General features: G+C 42.1%; 1 protein-coding gene across 3 annotated transcripts in view; it reads right to left on the minus strand.

Moving 5' to 3' along the window:
• Positions 1-2,288: 2,288 nt before the first annotated feature.
• Tmod3 (tropomodulin 3) overlaps positions 2,289-15,028 on the minus strand; it is a 66,333-nt gene continuing 53,593 nt past the window's right edge. For 2 of the 3 annotated variants that reach the window (XM_048423630.3, XM_048423631.3), the window contains exons 8-10: positions 12,705-12,848; positions 10,050-10,194; positions 2,289-4,914 (exon numbers count right to left, since the gene is read on the minus strand). In XM_048423630.3, the coding sequence (XP_048279587.1) occupies positions 4,880-4,914; positions 10,050-10,194; positions 12,705-12,848 (324 nt within the window). In that variant the 3' untranslated portion in view covers positions 2,289-4,879. The remainder of the gene's footprint in view (positions 4,915-10,049; positions 10,195-12,704; positions 12,849-15,028) is intronic. The other variant, XM_048423632.3, reaches the window with a different exon arrangement.

Consider the following 15,028-nt stretch of genomic DNA (forward strand, 5'->3'; position numbering starts at 1 on the left):
ATTGGGGTATGCTCTGAGGTTTCAGAAGCTCAAGCCAGGCTGTTACTCTCTTCCTGCTGTCTGGCAATCCAGATAGAGAACTCTCAGCTCCTTCTCCAGCACCATGCCTGCTGGCATGCCCCATGCTTCGCTCCATGATAATGGACTAAACCTCCGAACTAAGCCAGCCCCAATTAAAAGCTGTCCTTTATAAGAGTTTCTATGATGCTGGGCGGTGGTGGCGCACGCCTTTATTCTGAGCACTCGGGAGGCAGAGACAGGCGGATCTCTGTAAGTTCGAGGCCAGCCTGGTCTACAGAGCAAGTTCCAGGACAGGCTCTCAAGCTACACAGAGAAACTCTGCCTCAAAAAACCAAAAAGAAGACAAAATCATCATGACCTAGAAGCCCTAAGACACATGAATACTGCAGAAAGTAAACTCAAGCACGGATCTCATTTGTGGAACACCAACGAAGATACAGTGAGTATGCTGAGCAGATCCAGGTGAACAGAATGCATGCGGCTCTGCCTCAGCAGCCAACAGTGCTGCATCAGTGCTGCAGATGGAGAGGCAAACAGCAGGCACTAGAGAGTGCAGGCTGGAGGCTGAAGAGCAGGAAGCCAGACTGGCTCTGACTCTGGCATTGGCATTTGGGGCTGGAGATCTTCAACTCAGGCATTCTGTAAGTGCACAGTGTGGCTCAACCTGCACAACCAGCTGCTTTGATACTACATGGCCTCAACTGTATTTTCTTAGTAACCGAAGTTGAGATATCTGAATTATTAGGAGTTGTATAAGAACTCTGCATTGGGAGTTATTTTTATTTTATTTATTCAGTTGAAAGCATATATAGTATAGCTACTGCAATGAAAACAAGGAGAAAGGAAGAAAACTCTTAGTCATTGTGTCCTTGGTGCCCTTGTGAAAATTGTAATTGGGCTTTCTGGATTACAGGTTGTAAACATACAAATCCAGCTTTAAAAAACTTGGGGGATGTGAGCTGGTATGGAGGGTAAAGGTGCTTGTTTTGCTCTCTAGGAGAGAACAGGCTTCATTCACAGAGTTGTCCCATAACCTCCACGTGTACCATGGCATACATAAATGTATGCACATGTGTCTGTACACACACACACACACACACACACACACACACACACACACACACACACATTTTAAAAAAGAAGTACTAAGAATTCATTCTTAAGCTTATCTGGATATATAAACTACAATATCCAAAAATTTTGATGGGGTTTTCTCTGCATCAAAGCACTGACAATGTAGAAAAAGGAATGACATCTCGAAGGGTGAGGGTCACCCTAAAGGTGTGAACTTGCATCAGTTGGCCACAGAGCGACAGAGTAAGTGGTATCTCCGTGTTGCAGTCTATTTCCACCTGGCCTTTAAAATGGGGGTCCCAGGTCCAACTCTTTACCCGTTAACTAAGGCTTTCTAAAATACACGACAAAGCAAAAACATAAAAGTAAGATGCAGCAATGATTAATGTAGTTTACTTAGAAGTGTCTTTTTTTCTAGCTGATCTCAAGGTTACCCCTTCTAAATGACAGACTGAAAAGTGAAATTTAAAATGAAATGTTATATTTACTATAAAATCTGCATATTTTTACTTTCTGTGTGTGCCTGCTTGTCTATATGTGTACCACATGTGTGCAGGGCCCACAGAAGCCCAAAGAGGGCATCATCTCTGGAACTGGAGTGACAGGAGACTGTGAGCTGCCTGAGGTGGGTGCTGGGAACCGAACCCAGGACCTCTGAAATAGCAACCAATGCTTTTAATGCTTGAGCCATCTCTCCAGCCCCTATGTTTAATTTTTATAAGGAAAGATTAATGGAATCAGATTACAGTGCAGAAAAGTCAACAGGACATAAAGCCTCCTTACTCTCACTCAGTTTGGTAGCAGCTCTAAGTGTGAAGAGGGAGGATGACCTAGAACTGCCGAGATCCGTGAGAACTGATGGAGAAGACGGGCCAGCAGACAGAAGCTCACACCTGTGCCCGGCAGCACCAGCAGCAGTTGTCTCTCGAATGCTCACAGCTTCACTTCTCTTGGGAGGCATGTCTTCAGTTGATGTTGTTCAGAGCGGAGCAGGGCTGGAGGACACAGTCAGACACGGCAAAGCTTCAGGGCGGCAGTGGCTGTGACTGCAGCTGAACCATGATTCAGCTGCTGGGTAACAGTGGGAAGAGTGGCTCCTGACTTTGTACAGAAAAACTGAGACAGCCCTGGGAACCACAGGTTTTATGAAGCTTAATAATGTCTTTTAGTGGCAATAAGGGTTAAACATGAGGTATATACAACTAATACTTTATTAATACATTTTCTTTTATATTTTTTTTATACCACCTTTAAAGAAAAACACATGAAGGGATCATCAGTTGGAAACAAATTTTCAAGTTCTATTTACATCACCTTTTCAGGAGTGTGGCCCTTGTATAAGCGTGTGGCTAATGTGACCAGTGATAATGTATAACTTAATGACCATGACACTCTCCTTGGAATCACCAACAGCTGCTTATATGTTCAATACAAAATGCTTATTTGGTCTTTGAAATGACAGGCACTTTTAGAAAATGTATTTTACTTATTTTTAAACTCCAGTAGGTTTTAGTTATAATAAGTGTATACCACCAAAATCTATGTTCAAGGTATTAATATTAGCCAGTAACATTGAATTTAATGTATACACTTTGATGTAGACATAATGAAAATTGTAACAATACAAAAATGAATACACAGTTTTATAAAATGGGCAATTTTAAGCTTTTTAAAAGAGCAATTTAAAAACATGAATGTTATTCTTAGATAACAATTTAACTTGACATAAAACTCAAGGGCTTAGAAAATCTCTGGCTTAAAATTAAAACTGTTACAAAGTCCTAATTTATTACTATGTCATAAAGATCTCAGAGGAATTTAAAAATACTGAGTTACTAAAAAGTCAAGAGGTGCCAGACTTTTAAAAATCAAGGTAAACACTGTTTTCCATTAGAAATTCTTTTTTTCTTTCAAGACAGGGTTTCTCTGTGTAACAGATCTGGCTGTCCTGGAACTCGCAGAGATCCACCTGCGTTTGCCTCCCGAGTTCTGGGATTAAAGGCGTGCATCACCATGCCTGGCCTCCATTATAATTCTTTTTTTCTTTTTTTAATATTTCTTATAGTTTATTTAACTTTATTTTATGTGCATTGGTATGAAGGTGTCAGATCCCCTGGAACTGGATCTTCAGACAGTTGTGAGCTGCCATGTGGGTGCTGGGAATTGAACCCGGGTCCTCTGGAAGAGCAGTCAGTGCTCTTAAACGCTGAGCCATCTCTCCAGCCCTCTCCATTATAATTCTTAAGACATATCTATTTAATCAAATGAGTTCACACTTAAGTTACTTATAAAGAAGTATTTTCTTCAGTTATAACGTATTACAGAATAGAACTGGAATGGTATAAACAAAAGTCAACTTATTCACACTGGACCTTTTCCTCTACTGCCTGTGGCTGTGAATGCCTCTGCTGCTCCCTCTGTAGGAACGGCTCTGGGACAGGGCATCAGTGTGCAGCCTCGCACAACCCCAGTCTGCAGTATACCCTCAAATCCTCACTCTAATGCCTGGGTGATAAAGATAATCTATGCTATAGGAATTTTTTTTAACCATATGGATTTTTAAAAGTACAATATGAAAGCAAGCATCTGCTAAAGTTGGATTTCTGAAGAACGGCAGTTTTTGCGATTGGCTGGAACGCTGTGGAGTGGGGATTAACTCCATGTATGCAATGCTGCATTGCACCTATGCAATCATGTATGGAATGCTTTACCACACAGTACAGGTTTTTCTTTTCTTGACCTGGGTTCCTACATCTGTAGTCCAAGCTAACCTGGAATTTCCTATGTAGTCCAGGCTGGCTTTGAACATCTGGAACCATTCCTTTCTCAGCCTCCCGAGTGCTAGGATTATAGGAGCGAGTCACCACAGCTAGCTCACGTCTTACTTTCTAACTGACAGTGCTCACCAGCTTTAATGGCCATGTTGCGAGTTTCTTGGGCTTGAACTCCCTCCTATATCTAACAGCACCTTTCTTTTTTCTTTTACTCTAAGTAACTGAGCATTGCCCAAGAGCCTTTTATGGGGAAGAAAATAACCTCTCTACTTTGATGCTCTTTAACCATTAGCTTTTACAAAAATTTAATGCCCGAAGCAAGATGAAATACTGTAGTAATCTTAGATATAACTACACTTTTAAACAAGGCAGGCAGTGGGGCAGTATTACAGAGTATTAACAAACAAACAGACAAACAAACAAAAACCCCAGTGTAGCTGAGGCTCAGTGGACAAGTCCAGAAGCCTGAAACACAGAGGCCCATTCTGTCTCCCAGAGGAGGACCGGTCTGTCTCCTGGAGGCCTGTGCTGGCTTATGGAGATAAATCAGATGTTGAGCCATCTTTTAAAATTCTGAAAATTTATTTCCCTAATAAGGAAAAAGCAAACTCTTGTCAAATTCATGGATTTTTAAGAAAGGAAACTGCCATGTGCCTTACCCTTTATGTGAAGGAGCAACACTGAGTCAGCAATGTCCCTTTTTGATTTAAAAAATTGGTCCTCAAGGTGTTCAAAATTATTCTTACATACATGACTTCTAAATTTTTATCTAAAAATTATAAGCCATTCAATTAAGCTAAATAAAAATGATTTCAGTAGAAAGACTACAAATATAATACTACCCATCACTGATTTTACAAATCAAATATAATACCTTAAGCTAGGAAAATAATGCATATAGTTAAAAAAAGATTTCCAGTCTTTTCCCTTCTACCCAGGAAGTTTTTACATCTGCTGTCCCAACAGGAGCCTCTGGTGATCTGCAGGCTTCCAAGGTTACCTCGGCATTCTTACTGGTGGTCTCCTTCAATTCGCCTCTTGCGCACTGTGAAAAAAAAAAGCCTATTATAAATCCCTGTGCGCTTACAAAATGCTAACTTGCTTGTAACAAGTTTCTCCATAGTAGTTAATGTCTCATAAAAATGAACTGAGTACTTCTGATTCATATGACCATTAACAAAGAAGGCTCGGTGATCTGCCATTGTCATTTGCTTGATGAAAATCAAGAGGCTTCTAAACAAGAGTTATGTGTCTTAGGATGTAGGTGCTTACGTAACAGTGGGGTAGGGCCTAAAACACAGTATTTAGTACAGTAGCCAGTGAGTGTTCAGCACTCAAGTTTCAAGTCATTTGCTTCTAGAAAAAAAAAAAGTATGTCTACGTTTAGAGAAATGATCTGTTAATACAGTAACATTTACAACAACATTGGCAAGTCGTGGTTAAAAGAAGTTATATTAGGGGGGCTGGAGAAATGGCTAAATGCTCTTCCAGAGGACCTAGGTTTGATTCCCAACACCCACATGGCAGTTCACAACTGTCTGTAACTCCAGTTCCAGAGGATCTGACACCTACTTCTAGCCTCCACTAGGTACTAGGCACACACAAGGTACAAAGACATACATGCAGGCAAAACAGCAATACACAAAATAAAATCTAAAAAGTTTTATTAAAATATTTTGAATGTTCCCCTGGTTAGATACAACATATTTCCTTACACTGAAGGAATCTAGAAATACTTTCATCATTTCTAAAGGTACTAACTGATTTACAACTTTTTCCAAATTTCCCATCAGAAAGTGGCCAGCTAACTAGTTCAGATGACGGAGCAAACACAATCCATATGCCTGACAATGCTCAGTCTTTTCATAGACTGGTGACATGAAATCATTCTGAGCTCACTGGTACAAGTAAGGTCTTCAGCTATCTTGCTCTTTTGACTATCAGTCACCCAGGGCATTTACCAGGAGCCACCATGTCAGTACTCGACACTATGGCTGACCACTATTCTAAGAACAGAGCAGCAAGTTGCAGCACTGGCAAGGGGACATCAGCACAGCTCTGCCACTCTTATGGAGTGTGTGCTGTGGCGGCCAGCCTCTCTGAGTGTCAGCTCTCCTCTGTAACAGGAGAATAATGGTATTTCACGTGACAGCCATGTGATAAGGGGCTGCACAGAGCAGTGTTGAGAACACGGCAAGTGCTTAGTGCTCCTCTCCGTCTGCCGCTGCAAGAATACAGGCTGGCCCTGAGGCATGGTCAGCCATGCTTCTAGAGAGGAAAGGCCAACCTGGCTACCACGAGGGTCTGTACTCCTGTGCTACTGTGCACTCAGACTCTGATTATTGATTCCTCACTTCCCCTCTAAAAGCCAGTCACAAGGCACTGCCTCTTTTTAGTTCGAACCGGCTGCCAGAGGCGCTAGTCAACAGAATAGCTGTTCCCATGCTATTCTGACTACTGGCTGCTGGGACCAGACATTTACTGGTGTGTATAAGGACTGTCCAGTCATTGGTTGAGTGGAGTCAGAAAATCAAAGCAAAGGCTACAGTCTCCCAGAACTATACTTACCTACTCACTCTTTCCTGATTGATCTAACCTATAGTAATGAGGAACAAGCTTTAAGTGTCTACTGAAAAATAAAGGGAGGAAAAAGCCAAGGAGACCATAAATAAATACAAATATATGCCCAAAAGGGAAACAGCAAGCAATTCTTAGGGTAGAGTTTGGCTGGTTTTGGCAAACCATTTCAGATGTTAAAATGCATGCTAAAAAAATGTTAAAGGTGTTACAGACAGGATCTACAGGACAGAGCACAGCAAACAAAACACCACAGAAAGCAGCTTATGCAGCTAGCGAGTGCACAGATGATCAGCTCAGTGTGGACGTGACCACTATATATGTACCATACAACCTCTTCTGCTATAGCTGTGACACTTCTTTCTTAGGTGGAGAGATGACGAGTAGGCAGAAGTATCTCAGTGGACAGCTGAGAGTAAGAAGACAATGAGAAGGTATTATAAAAACGAGGAGAGATCTGAGATAGCCCCATCTGCAAGCTGAAGGAGCGTTATTTGCCCAGCAGATTGTGTCAGGTCAGGTTGCCAGGATCCCTGTGTCAGAGAGCTCGGTTCCTGGGCTCTCTGCCTTAGTCTGTAGGTAGAGAGCACAGTGCACTGAGAGAAAAGGAAGCAAGGAGCAGATCTGAGGCAGCTGCTGTGTGCACAGCAAGGCAGCGAGCAAAGGACAGAGTGCCAGTTTTGATTTTTCTTTGTCACCTGGTGTCCTTGTTATCTACCTGGTTCAATTTTTGTTAATAAGTCTTAACTAACCTCACTTTCAGTCTCTAAAACGATGTTTTCTTTTAAAGTGTTGTGTTAATCATATAGCAATACTAGCTTCCTAATGCCTCCAACATTAAACAGCCCCTTCCAGGAATGTCCTTATTGTCACTTTACATGCGTGACCTGTGTCTGTAACTCTAGTTTGCATCAGAATGGGACAGCATGAGGGCAGTCTAGGAAATTCCTAGCAGAAATGTGGGCTTCTCAGTTCTGCTTTGTGACAGACTGCACCTTCTTCCAAATGGCCTCTTTATCCTCACAGTACACTGCTGTCAGCTGGAGTCCACATAAGGCAGCCCAGGACACCCGGATCTGCCCACTCATCCACATGCACTCTAACACTATTCTTCTCTGTAGGCCTGGGCACAGCATCTGTCACAGCTGGCGTGGTACAAGAACATAACTCCAGGGACCTAATGAAGAGGGACTTCCCTACTATTTATTATGTTTATGGGCTGCAATTACACAATTCCTGTGGGCGTCATCTATCCATGACAGAGATGACTGGGGTAACATATGTTGGTGGCATTTTGGGATTTAAGGTAGTTTCAGGAGAGGAAAATGGAAGATTTGTCTGGTTTAGTTTAAGATGATACAGTTACCAGAAAACTATAACTGAATATAAAGATAAATTTACAGTTATTCCCCCCTTCTTCTTTTTGGTTTTGTTAGAGATCAAACCCAGGACCTTGACCATGCTAGGCAAGCCCTCTATCCCTGAGCTGTATCCCAGTCCCTTAATACTTTTTTACAAATGCCTGTTATGGGCCAGACATGATTTTTGAACATAACTTCTGACAGCAACATGTTCCTATGTCAAAAAACTTGTAATGTTTGAAAACAGACTATTTTGTTTTTAAATGTTTATTCACCATGCTTGTGTACGATATGTGAATGCATGTGTGCATATGTGCTATGGTGTGTGTGTGGTCAGAAAACAACTGTGCGACACAGGGTCTCTTTCTCCAGTTATATAGGTTCTAGGATCAAACCCAGGTTGTCAAGCTTCATTGGCAACCACTTTACCCAGTAAGCCATCTTGTCTGCCCTAAAAGACTGTTTTGGCTACCACGCTGGCTCATGCCTATAATCCAAAACACTCCGCAGGTGGAGGCAACAGTAGGATCTCCAGGAGTCTGAGGCCAGTCTGAGCTATAACGGCAAGACCCCGCTCAAAAATTATCTGGATTCAAACACTTTAAATGAACTACAACTTCTTGTTGTTTATCTTTTTACTCTTTTGGCTCTTTTGGGGACCCATTATCCAGCTCCCAAATAAATCACGGACATGGAGTCTTGAATGCCTGGCCTCACGTTGTCTTGCTTCTAGCCAGCTTTTCTTAACTTAAATCATCCCATCTGCCTTTGCCTCTGGGCTTTTCCTTTTCTTCTGTACATCTTCACCCTCGCTCTGTGGCTGGCTGACCCCTGGTGTCCTTCTCTCCTTGTTCTCTCTCGCTCCTTTTTCTCTTCCAGAGTTCTCCTATTTATTCTCTCTGCCTGCCAGCCCCGCCTATCCTTCCTCCTGCCTCATTATTGGTCATTCAGCTCTTTATTAGGACTGTGTTTTAGACAGGCAATGAATCACAGCTTCACAGAGTTAAACAAATGTAGCATAACAGAAGTCACACACCTTACCATAATATTCCCCAACAATTTTCAAAGCGTGACAAATGTTAAGTAGAAAATGCATATGGCACATGTGTTCACGACATGTAAAATACATATGGCACATGTGTTCACGATATGCATTAATGCCAGACTCAGAAACCGAAATGTCTCCTGATAACCAAACTAGGATTTCAGTGAGCATGAAGTCAGCAGGATTAAAGCACTTCGTAAGGGCCCCAGTGCCAAGTTCCACCCTGTCCTAAATCTGACTCTCTAGGGGAGGGAAGCCAATAATCCAGGTTTTGAAAGTTATCTAGCTATTAACAAAGTCAGTGCAGACTTAGAAACACTTCTCTAAGCAGCAAAGTCAAAACACTTGGAGGAAAATAAATGATGAAAACCAACACTAAGACAATTGACTGAAATCTACATCTAGAACCAAGAGTACACAAAATACTGTTTTCTCTTTTGAAAAGCAAGTGGTTAAAATATCCTGTGGGCAACTGTCATAGAAAGGGAATTAAACAGCACTGCTCATGTAGCTAGAGAAAAGGAAATCTGGCTGAAGCTTAAAAGAAGTAGTTGCTCAGAAATGTCCCTGCTGTTGAGAGGACTTACTTTTACTTCTTGCCTACAATGAATCTTGTAAAACGGTTTAGTGTAAATAGCATAACTGAAAAGGAAGTCATTTTCTGGCAATACAAAGAAACAAAATTACGAGCACAGTATTTATTAACTCATCCAGGACTAGAGAGTTCATTTCCATCCGATACCACGAGACTCAGCAGGAAAAGGAGCAGAGGAGAACGGATCACTGAGGCAGGCGAGCGCAGGAGGGCTCTGCATGCATCAGAGAGGCTAGGGAGTCAAACTGTACTTATCCTGCATTTCATAATATAAAACTGAATTTCTGTCTGAGTCTGCTTGATAAATAGGCAGAATACTTTCTGGCGGTGTCAAACTCTTTATTTCAAAGCACAAGGAGTAACTGTCAACACGAACAAAACACCTGTCATGGTAAGTGTCACTTAAAGCTAATACCTGCTTGTCACAGAAGTGGTAACAAACATGAAGACCACTACAGCCTGGCACAGCTCAGACTCACTGCGTAAAGGAATGAGCAGCATTGGACGCTAAGAACAGGTTATTTTTCTATGCTAAAATTTAGCTCTAAATATAGCTTGGCGTTGTACTTCAGAAACTTGACTCAATGTTGTATATATCTTACCTAAGTCGTTGTTTTTCGTTATAGCATTGGCTGCCCTGGTTCGGGGTCCCTGCTGTGTAAACTGATACCCAAATTTAAGGATATTCGTATTTTCTTCAAGCATCTTAGCCATTTCTAATTCTACAGCTGTGCCCAACTGCTGTCTCTGGAAGGATCAGAAACAAAGAATAACATTAAGAAACCAGATAAAAACATTTTTTACGTAAATAAAATTTAAGACTCAGTTCCATGCTGATTCTGATGGTCTCTTAATTTTCACAATTCTACAACATTTATTAGAAACACATCTTTAAAAGTTCAACAGACACTAAAGCTCCATAGAAATAAAAAAGTGCGATACTGTGCCACCTCACACCCACAGGATGGGTATGACGAAGAAGACAGAAAGGTTGAGGAAATCGCTCAGCTGGTGTTTGCCTAGAATCCATGAAGCTCTGGGTTCAATTCCTAGGACTGCATACACCTGTGACTCCAGTACTAGCAGCTGAATGCAGGCCTTTAAGGTCATCTTCTATCAGAGAAGTTTGAGGTTAGCCTGGGCTACGTGAGACTATCTCAACCTTGGCCCCAACAAGATCAAACCAACAAACAACAAGAAGATGAACAAGCAGCAAGCATGGTAGTGTGCACCTATATCCCAGGTTATGGGCAGGTTGAGGTGGGAGAAATGCTTGATTTTAGATCAAGAACAGTCTGGGCAACACGGTGAGACCCTTCTGTTTGTTTAAGTGGTTTTCAAGAATGTAGCAAAGTGGGATTTTGGTACATTACTTGAAATTATCTTATTAGCCAGTGGTTTGACTCGTAGGTATAGGCCCAAAGAAATAAACACGTATGTTCATAAAAAACTTAGATATGAATATTCATTTTCATGTCTAAGGAGAATTATTTTTCTTAAATTCTTAAAAATGTCATGCACATGAGTTGTGCCTTTTTCTGGATGTATGTATGTGCACCATGTGCATGCCTGGTGCCATGAAGATCAGAATTGGCATCAGAATCTCTGGAACTGGAGTTTGAGATGCTGGGAATTGGATCCAGGTTCTCTCCAAGAGCAACAAGGGCTCTTAACTGTTGAGCCATCTCTCCAGCTTTGTAGCATTATTTTAATAGCTCAAAAGTAGAAACTCTAAAACGTGACAGAATATTATTTAGCCATGTACAGATTGGAGTTTTCATATGTACTGTGACATGAATGGACCCTCCAGGACTTTATGCTAGGTTACTGAGTTATACTTTTATTAAAAATTTGAGACCATGGATTAAGAAACATCTTGGTTTAATTTTCAGATGTAACCAAATCTCTTTTCTATCTTCACAGTCTACAAAATTTATTTATTGTGAAGGACTCAGGAAATCATTTGACAAGTATCTTTTCAAATAACAAGTTTTTGTGTGTATGTATGGGCATGTGTCTGCCTGTGCATGTGTGTGGCAGCAGCCAGAAGTGGACACTGCTTTTCTCTATCATTCTCTATTCTCTATCATTCTCTATTCTCTCTCTATCATTCTCTACCTTTTTTGAGACAGGGTTTCTCACTGAACTGGAAGCTCTTTGATTTGGCTAGGCTGGCTGGCCAGTAAGCCTGTAGGATCTGCCTGGTTTTGCTTCTGTAAAGATGGGGTTGAAGATGTACACTGCCACACCCTGCTTCTTTGTGGGTGCTGGGGATCCAAACTCAGGTCCACAAGATGATGCAGCAGGCACTTCCCCATTGAGCCATCTCCTCAGTCCCTATAGCTAATTTTCAAATAAAAAATTAACAGTTGCTTTGTGTGGAAATAATTCTAATATGTATATTTTCCCCTCTTACAAAGTTTGTCTGGGGGACTGGTGAGTGGTTTAGCAGCTAAGAAGACTCGCTGCTCTTCCAGAGGACCCAGGTTCGGGCCCCAGCATCCACATCAGGTGGCTCACAACCGTTTGTTACTCCAGCTCCAGGGAATCCAATACCTCTGGTCTCCACGTGCAAATGTATGCATGTATGTGATCATAAAATATAAAAACATAAACAAAAGTATGTCTAGGAATAGGTGGCCCCACTCCCATGAAGGTATTAGCATTGTTCTTGTCTGATGAAGATGGCGCCTTCACAGCAACCTGGGTACTGGGACGTTTCTCTTATTGGACCTGACACTTGCTGTTTTGACTATCAAGATCCTGGGACCTGCTTTTCATTGACCCTCAAAGCTGGAGGTGTTCCACACAGATGTGGCCAGTTATTTATTTATTTATTTTTTACAACAGGTACTGTAGACTGAACTCAGTTCCTCTTGAAATCATAGCAAGTGCTCTCACCCACTGAGGCATCTCTTCTTCTTTCATGCAAACAACTCTATTCATATTCTCTGTATTTGGTACCGTAACACACTACAGATACAGTGCATCTGTGACTCTCTCAAAGAACGGGAAGAGTGGACTAAGTCACATGTAAAAGTCTTTCCAGTTCAAATCAGCCACCTATTTAACTCCTTAAATTGACTTAAAGAGACTTGCTGTGTATTTGCCTGTTAAACATTAATATTCTGGATCCCCAAATGTCTCATCACCCCCTTTCTGCCACCATCTTTCCGAGAGGGTTACAACCCTTCTTGCAAGTCCTCCTGGCAGTGGGGGCTGCAGTTTCCTCCGAATTGCTCCTGCAGAACACCAACCTGATTGTCAATCTTCAGCTCTGTCAGGGTCTCATTGTCTCTCAAAGCATCGATCAGTGCTAACACCCCAGTGCCTGTGATGAAGTTGGACTCCATATTTAAACTCTTCAAAGTTTTGTTCACTTTCAGCATGTCTGCAAATGCCTAGAGATTAAGAGGAAATATTTGGAGATTAAAATTTGATAGCATCTATTTTCTCACTGCACATGCCATAAGTAAATTCATAAATTGAACTTTCTTAAGTTTCTCGTCACATTTTTTAGCTTGTTACATTACTGTTCAGGTCTCACATGTATTTACTTATCTTTTTAAAGATTATTTATTTTAGCCAGGAGGTGGTGGCACATGCCTTTAATCCCAGCACTCAGGAGGCAGAGGCAGGCAAAGCTCTGTGAATTCAAGCCAGCCTGGTCTACAAGAGCTAGTTCCAGGAGAGGCTCCAAAAGTACAGAAAAACAAACAAACAAACAAACAAGCAGATTATTTATTTTATGTATGAGTGCTCTATCTTCATGTATGCTTTCATGCCAGAAGAACAGGGAATCAGATCCCACTAGAGATGTTTGTGAACCACCATGTGGTTGCTGGGATTTGAACTCAGGACCCGTGGAAGAAGTCAGTGCTCTTAACCTCTGAGTCATCTCTCCAGCCCCACCATATACAATCTTTAGATTATTTGGTCACATGTAATTTCCTGGTGCTGACATTCCTAACTCCTATTTCATGTTCATTCATTCTCTACTCCCCATCTCCTCTCACATGTCCTCTCAGTTTCTGTATGGAACTAATTCATTAATATCTCTTAGGGTTTGAGAATGGGTAAGAAAGAGGCGGCTCATGGAGACGGCAACTGCAATAATCCAGAAAAGAGAAGACCGCTTGGATCAGGGTGGGAGTAACAAAATGTGAGAAATGGCTGGACTCTGAGATTCTTTTCCTTTCCCTCTTTGTATAACAGGCTCTCCCGCATCCCAGGATGGCCACAGACTCTCTATGGAGCTGGGGATGGCCTTGAACTTTTTTTGTTTTACACTTTATTTCGGGACAGGGTTTCTCTGTGTAACATCCTTGACTGTTCTGGAACTCTTTGTAGACCAGGCTGGCCTCAAGCTCACTGAGATCCACCTGCCTCTGCCTCCTGAGTGCTGGGATTAAAGGTGTGTGGTATCATTGCCTGGCAGCCTTGAACTTCTGATCTTTCTGGCTCTACTTCCTGACTGCTGGGATTATAGGTATGTTCTACAACATTTGGTCTGTGCAGTGTTGGGGATAAACCCAGGACTTTGTGCATGCTGAGTAAGCACTGTGCCAATCTCTAGCCCTCCCCATTCCCCTTTGAGACAGGTTTCACAATGCAGCATTGTCTGGCCTGGAACTCACAGAGATTGGCTTGCTTCTACCTCCAGACTGCTGGAATTAAATGTGTGCACCATCGCATCAAAGATCTAGCCCATTAAACAAATAGGATTGTGTCTATGTGTGTGTTTACAATGTGTGTGGATGCATATGCATTATGGTGTGTATGCAAAGGTTAGGAGACAGCTTTGTGGAGTCAGTTTTCTCTTTCTGCCTTGACATGGGTTCTAAGGATTGAACTAAAGTTGTCAGGCCTGTGTAGCATGTGACTTTACTTGCTGATCTATCTCACCAGTCTCTCTCTCTCTCTCTCTCTCTCTCTCTCTCTCTCTCTCTCTCTCTCTCTCTCTCTCTCTCTCTCTCTCTCTCTCTCTCTAGAACTCATCAGGTGGCCCAGAATGGCCTGGAGCTTGCTATGTAAACCAGGGTGGACTCAAACTTATTGCGATCCTCCTGTCTCTGCCTCTTGAATATTAGGATTACCTGTGTGAGCCAGTGCAACTATCCTGGACTCTAAAAATATTTTGAAGACAGGACTACTGAATATATGCTTTAAGACTGAAAGAAAGGGAGGTTAAGAGTGATTGCTTTTCATCTGTTTCCTGTCTATCGGGGAAATGACCGACACAGCCACTTGTGATAAAGACTGAGAAAAGCAGCATGGGATGGGTCAGGAGTTCAGTCCAGGTCTACAGGAGAAATCCCTCAGGCGCCCAGCTACAGCTACAGAGTTGAGGACAAAGGTACAAAGTGGGCGGTGGCACTGGAGTCACCAGCACGTGTGAACGACCTACAGCACTGGAATGATGAGCTTGCCCAGGCAGCAGTGAAGGCGAAAAGAAGTCCCTGGACCACTCCAATGTTCAGAGGAAGAACGTGTGTGGAAACCGGGAACTAGTGAAGTTGGAGGAGAACCAAAAGGAATGGCTGCTGCAAAGTCAAGTGAAGGAAAGATTCTTAGGACAATC

Source organism: Myodes glareolus, chromosome 4 (assembly GCF_982192425.1).
Source record: "Myodes glareolus chromosome 4, mMyoGla1.1, whole genome shotgun sequence".
Lineage (NCBI taxonomy): Eukaryota > Metazoa > Chordata > Mammalia > Rodentia > Cricetidae > Myodes > Myodes glareolus.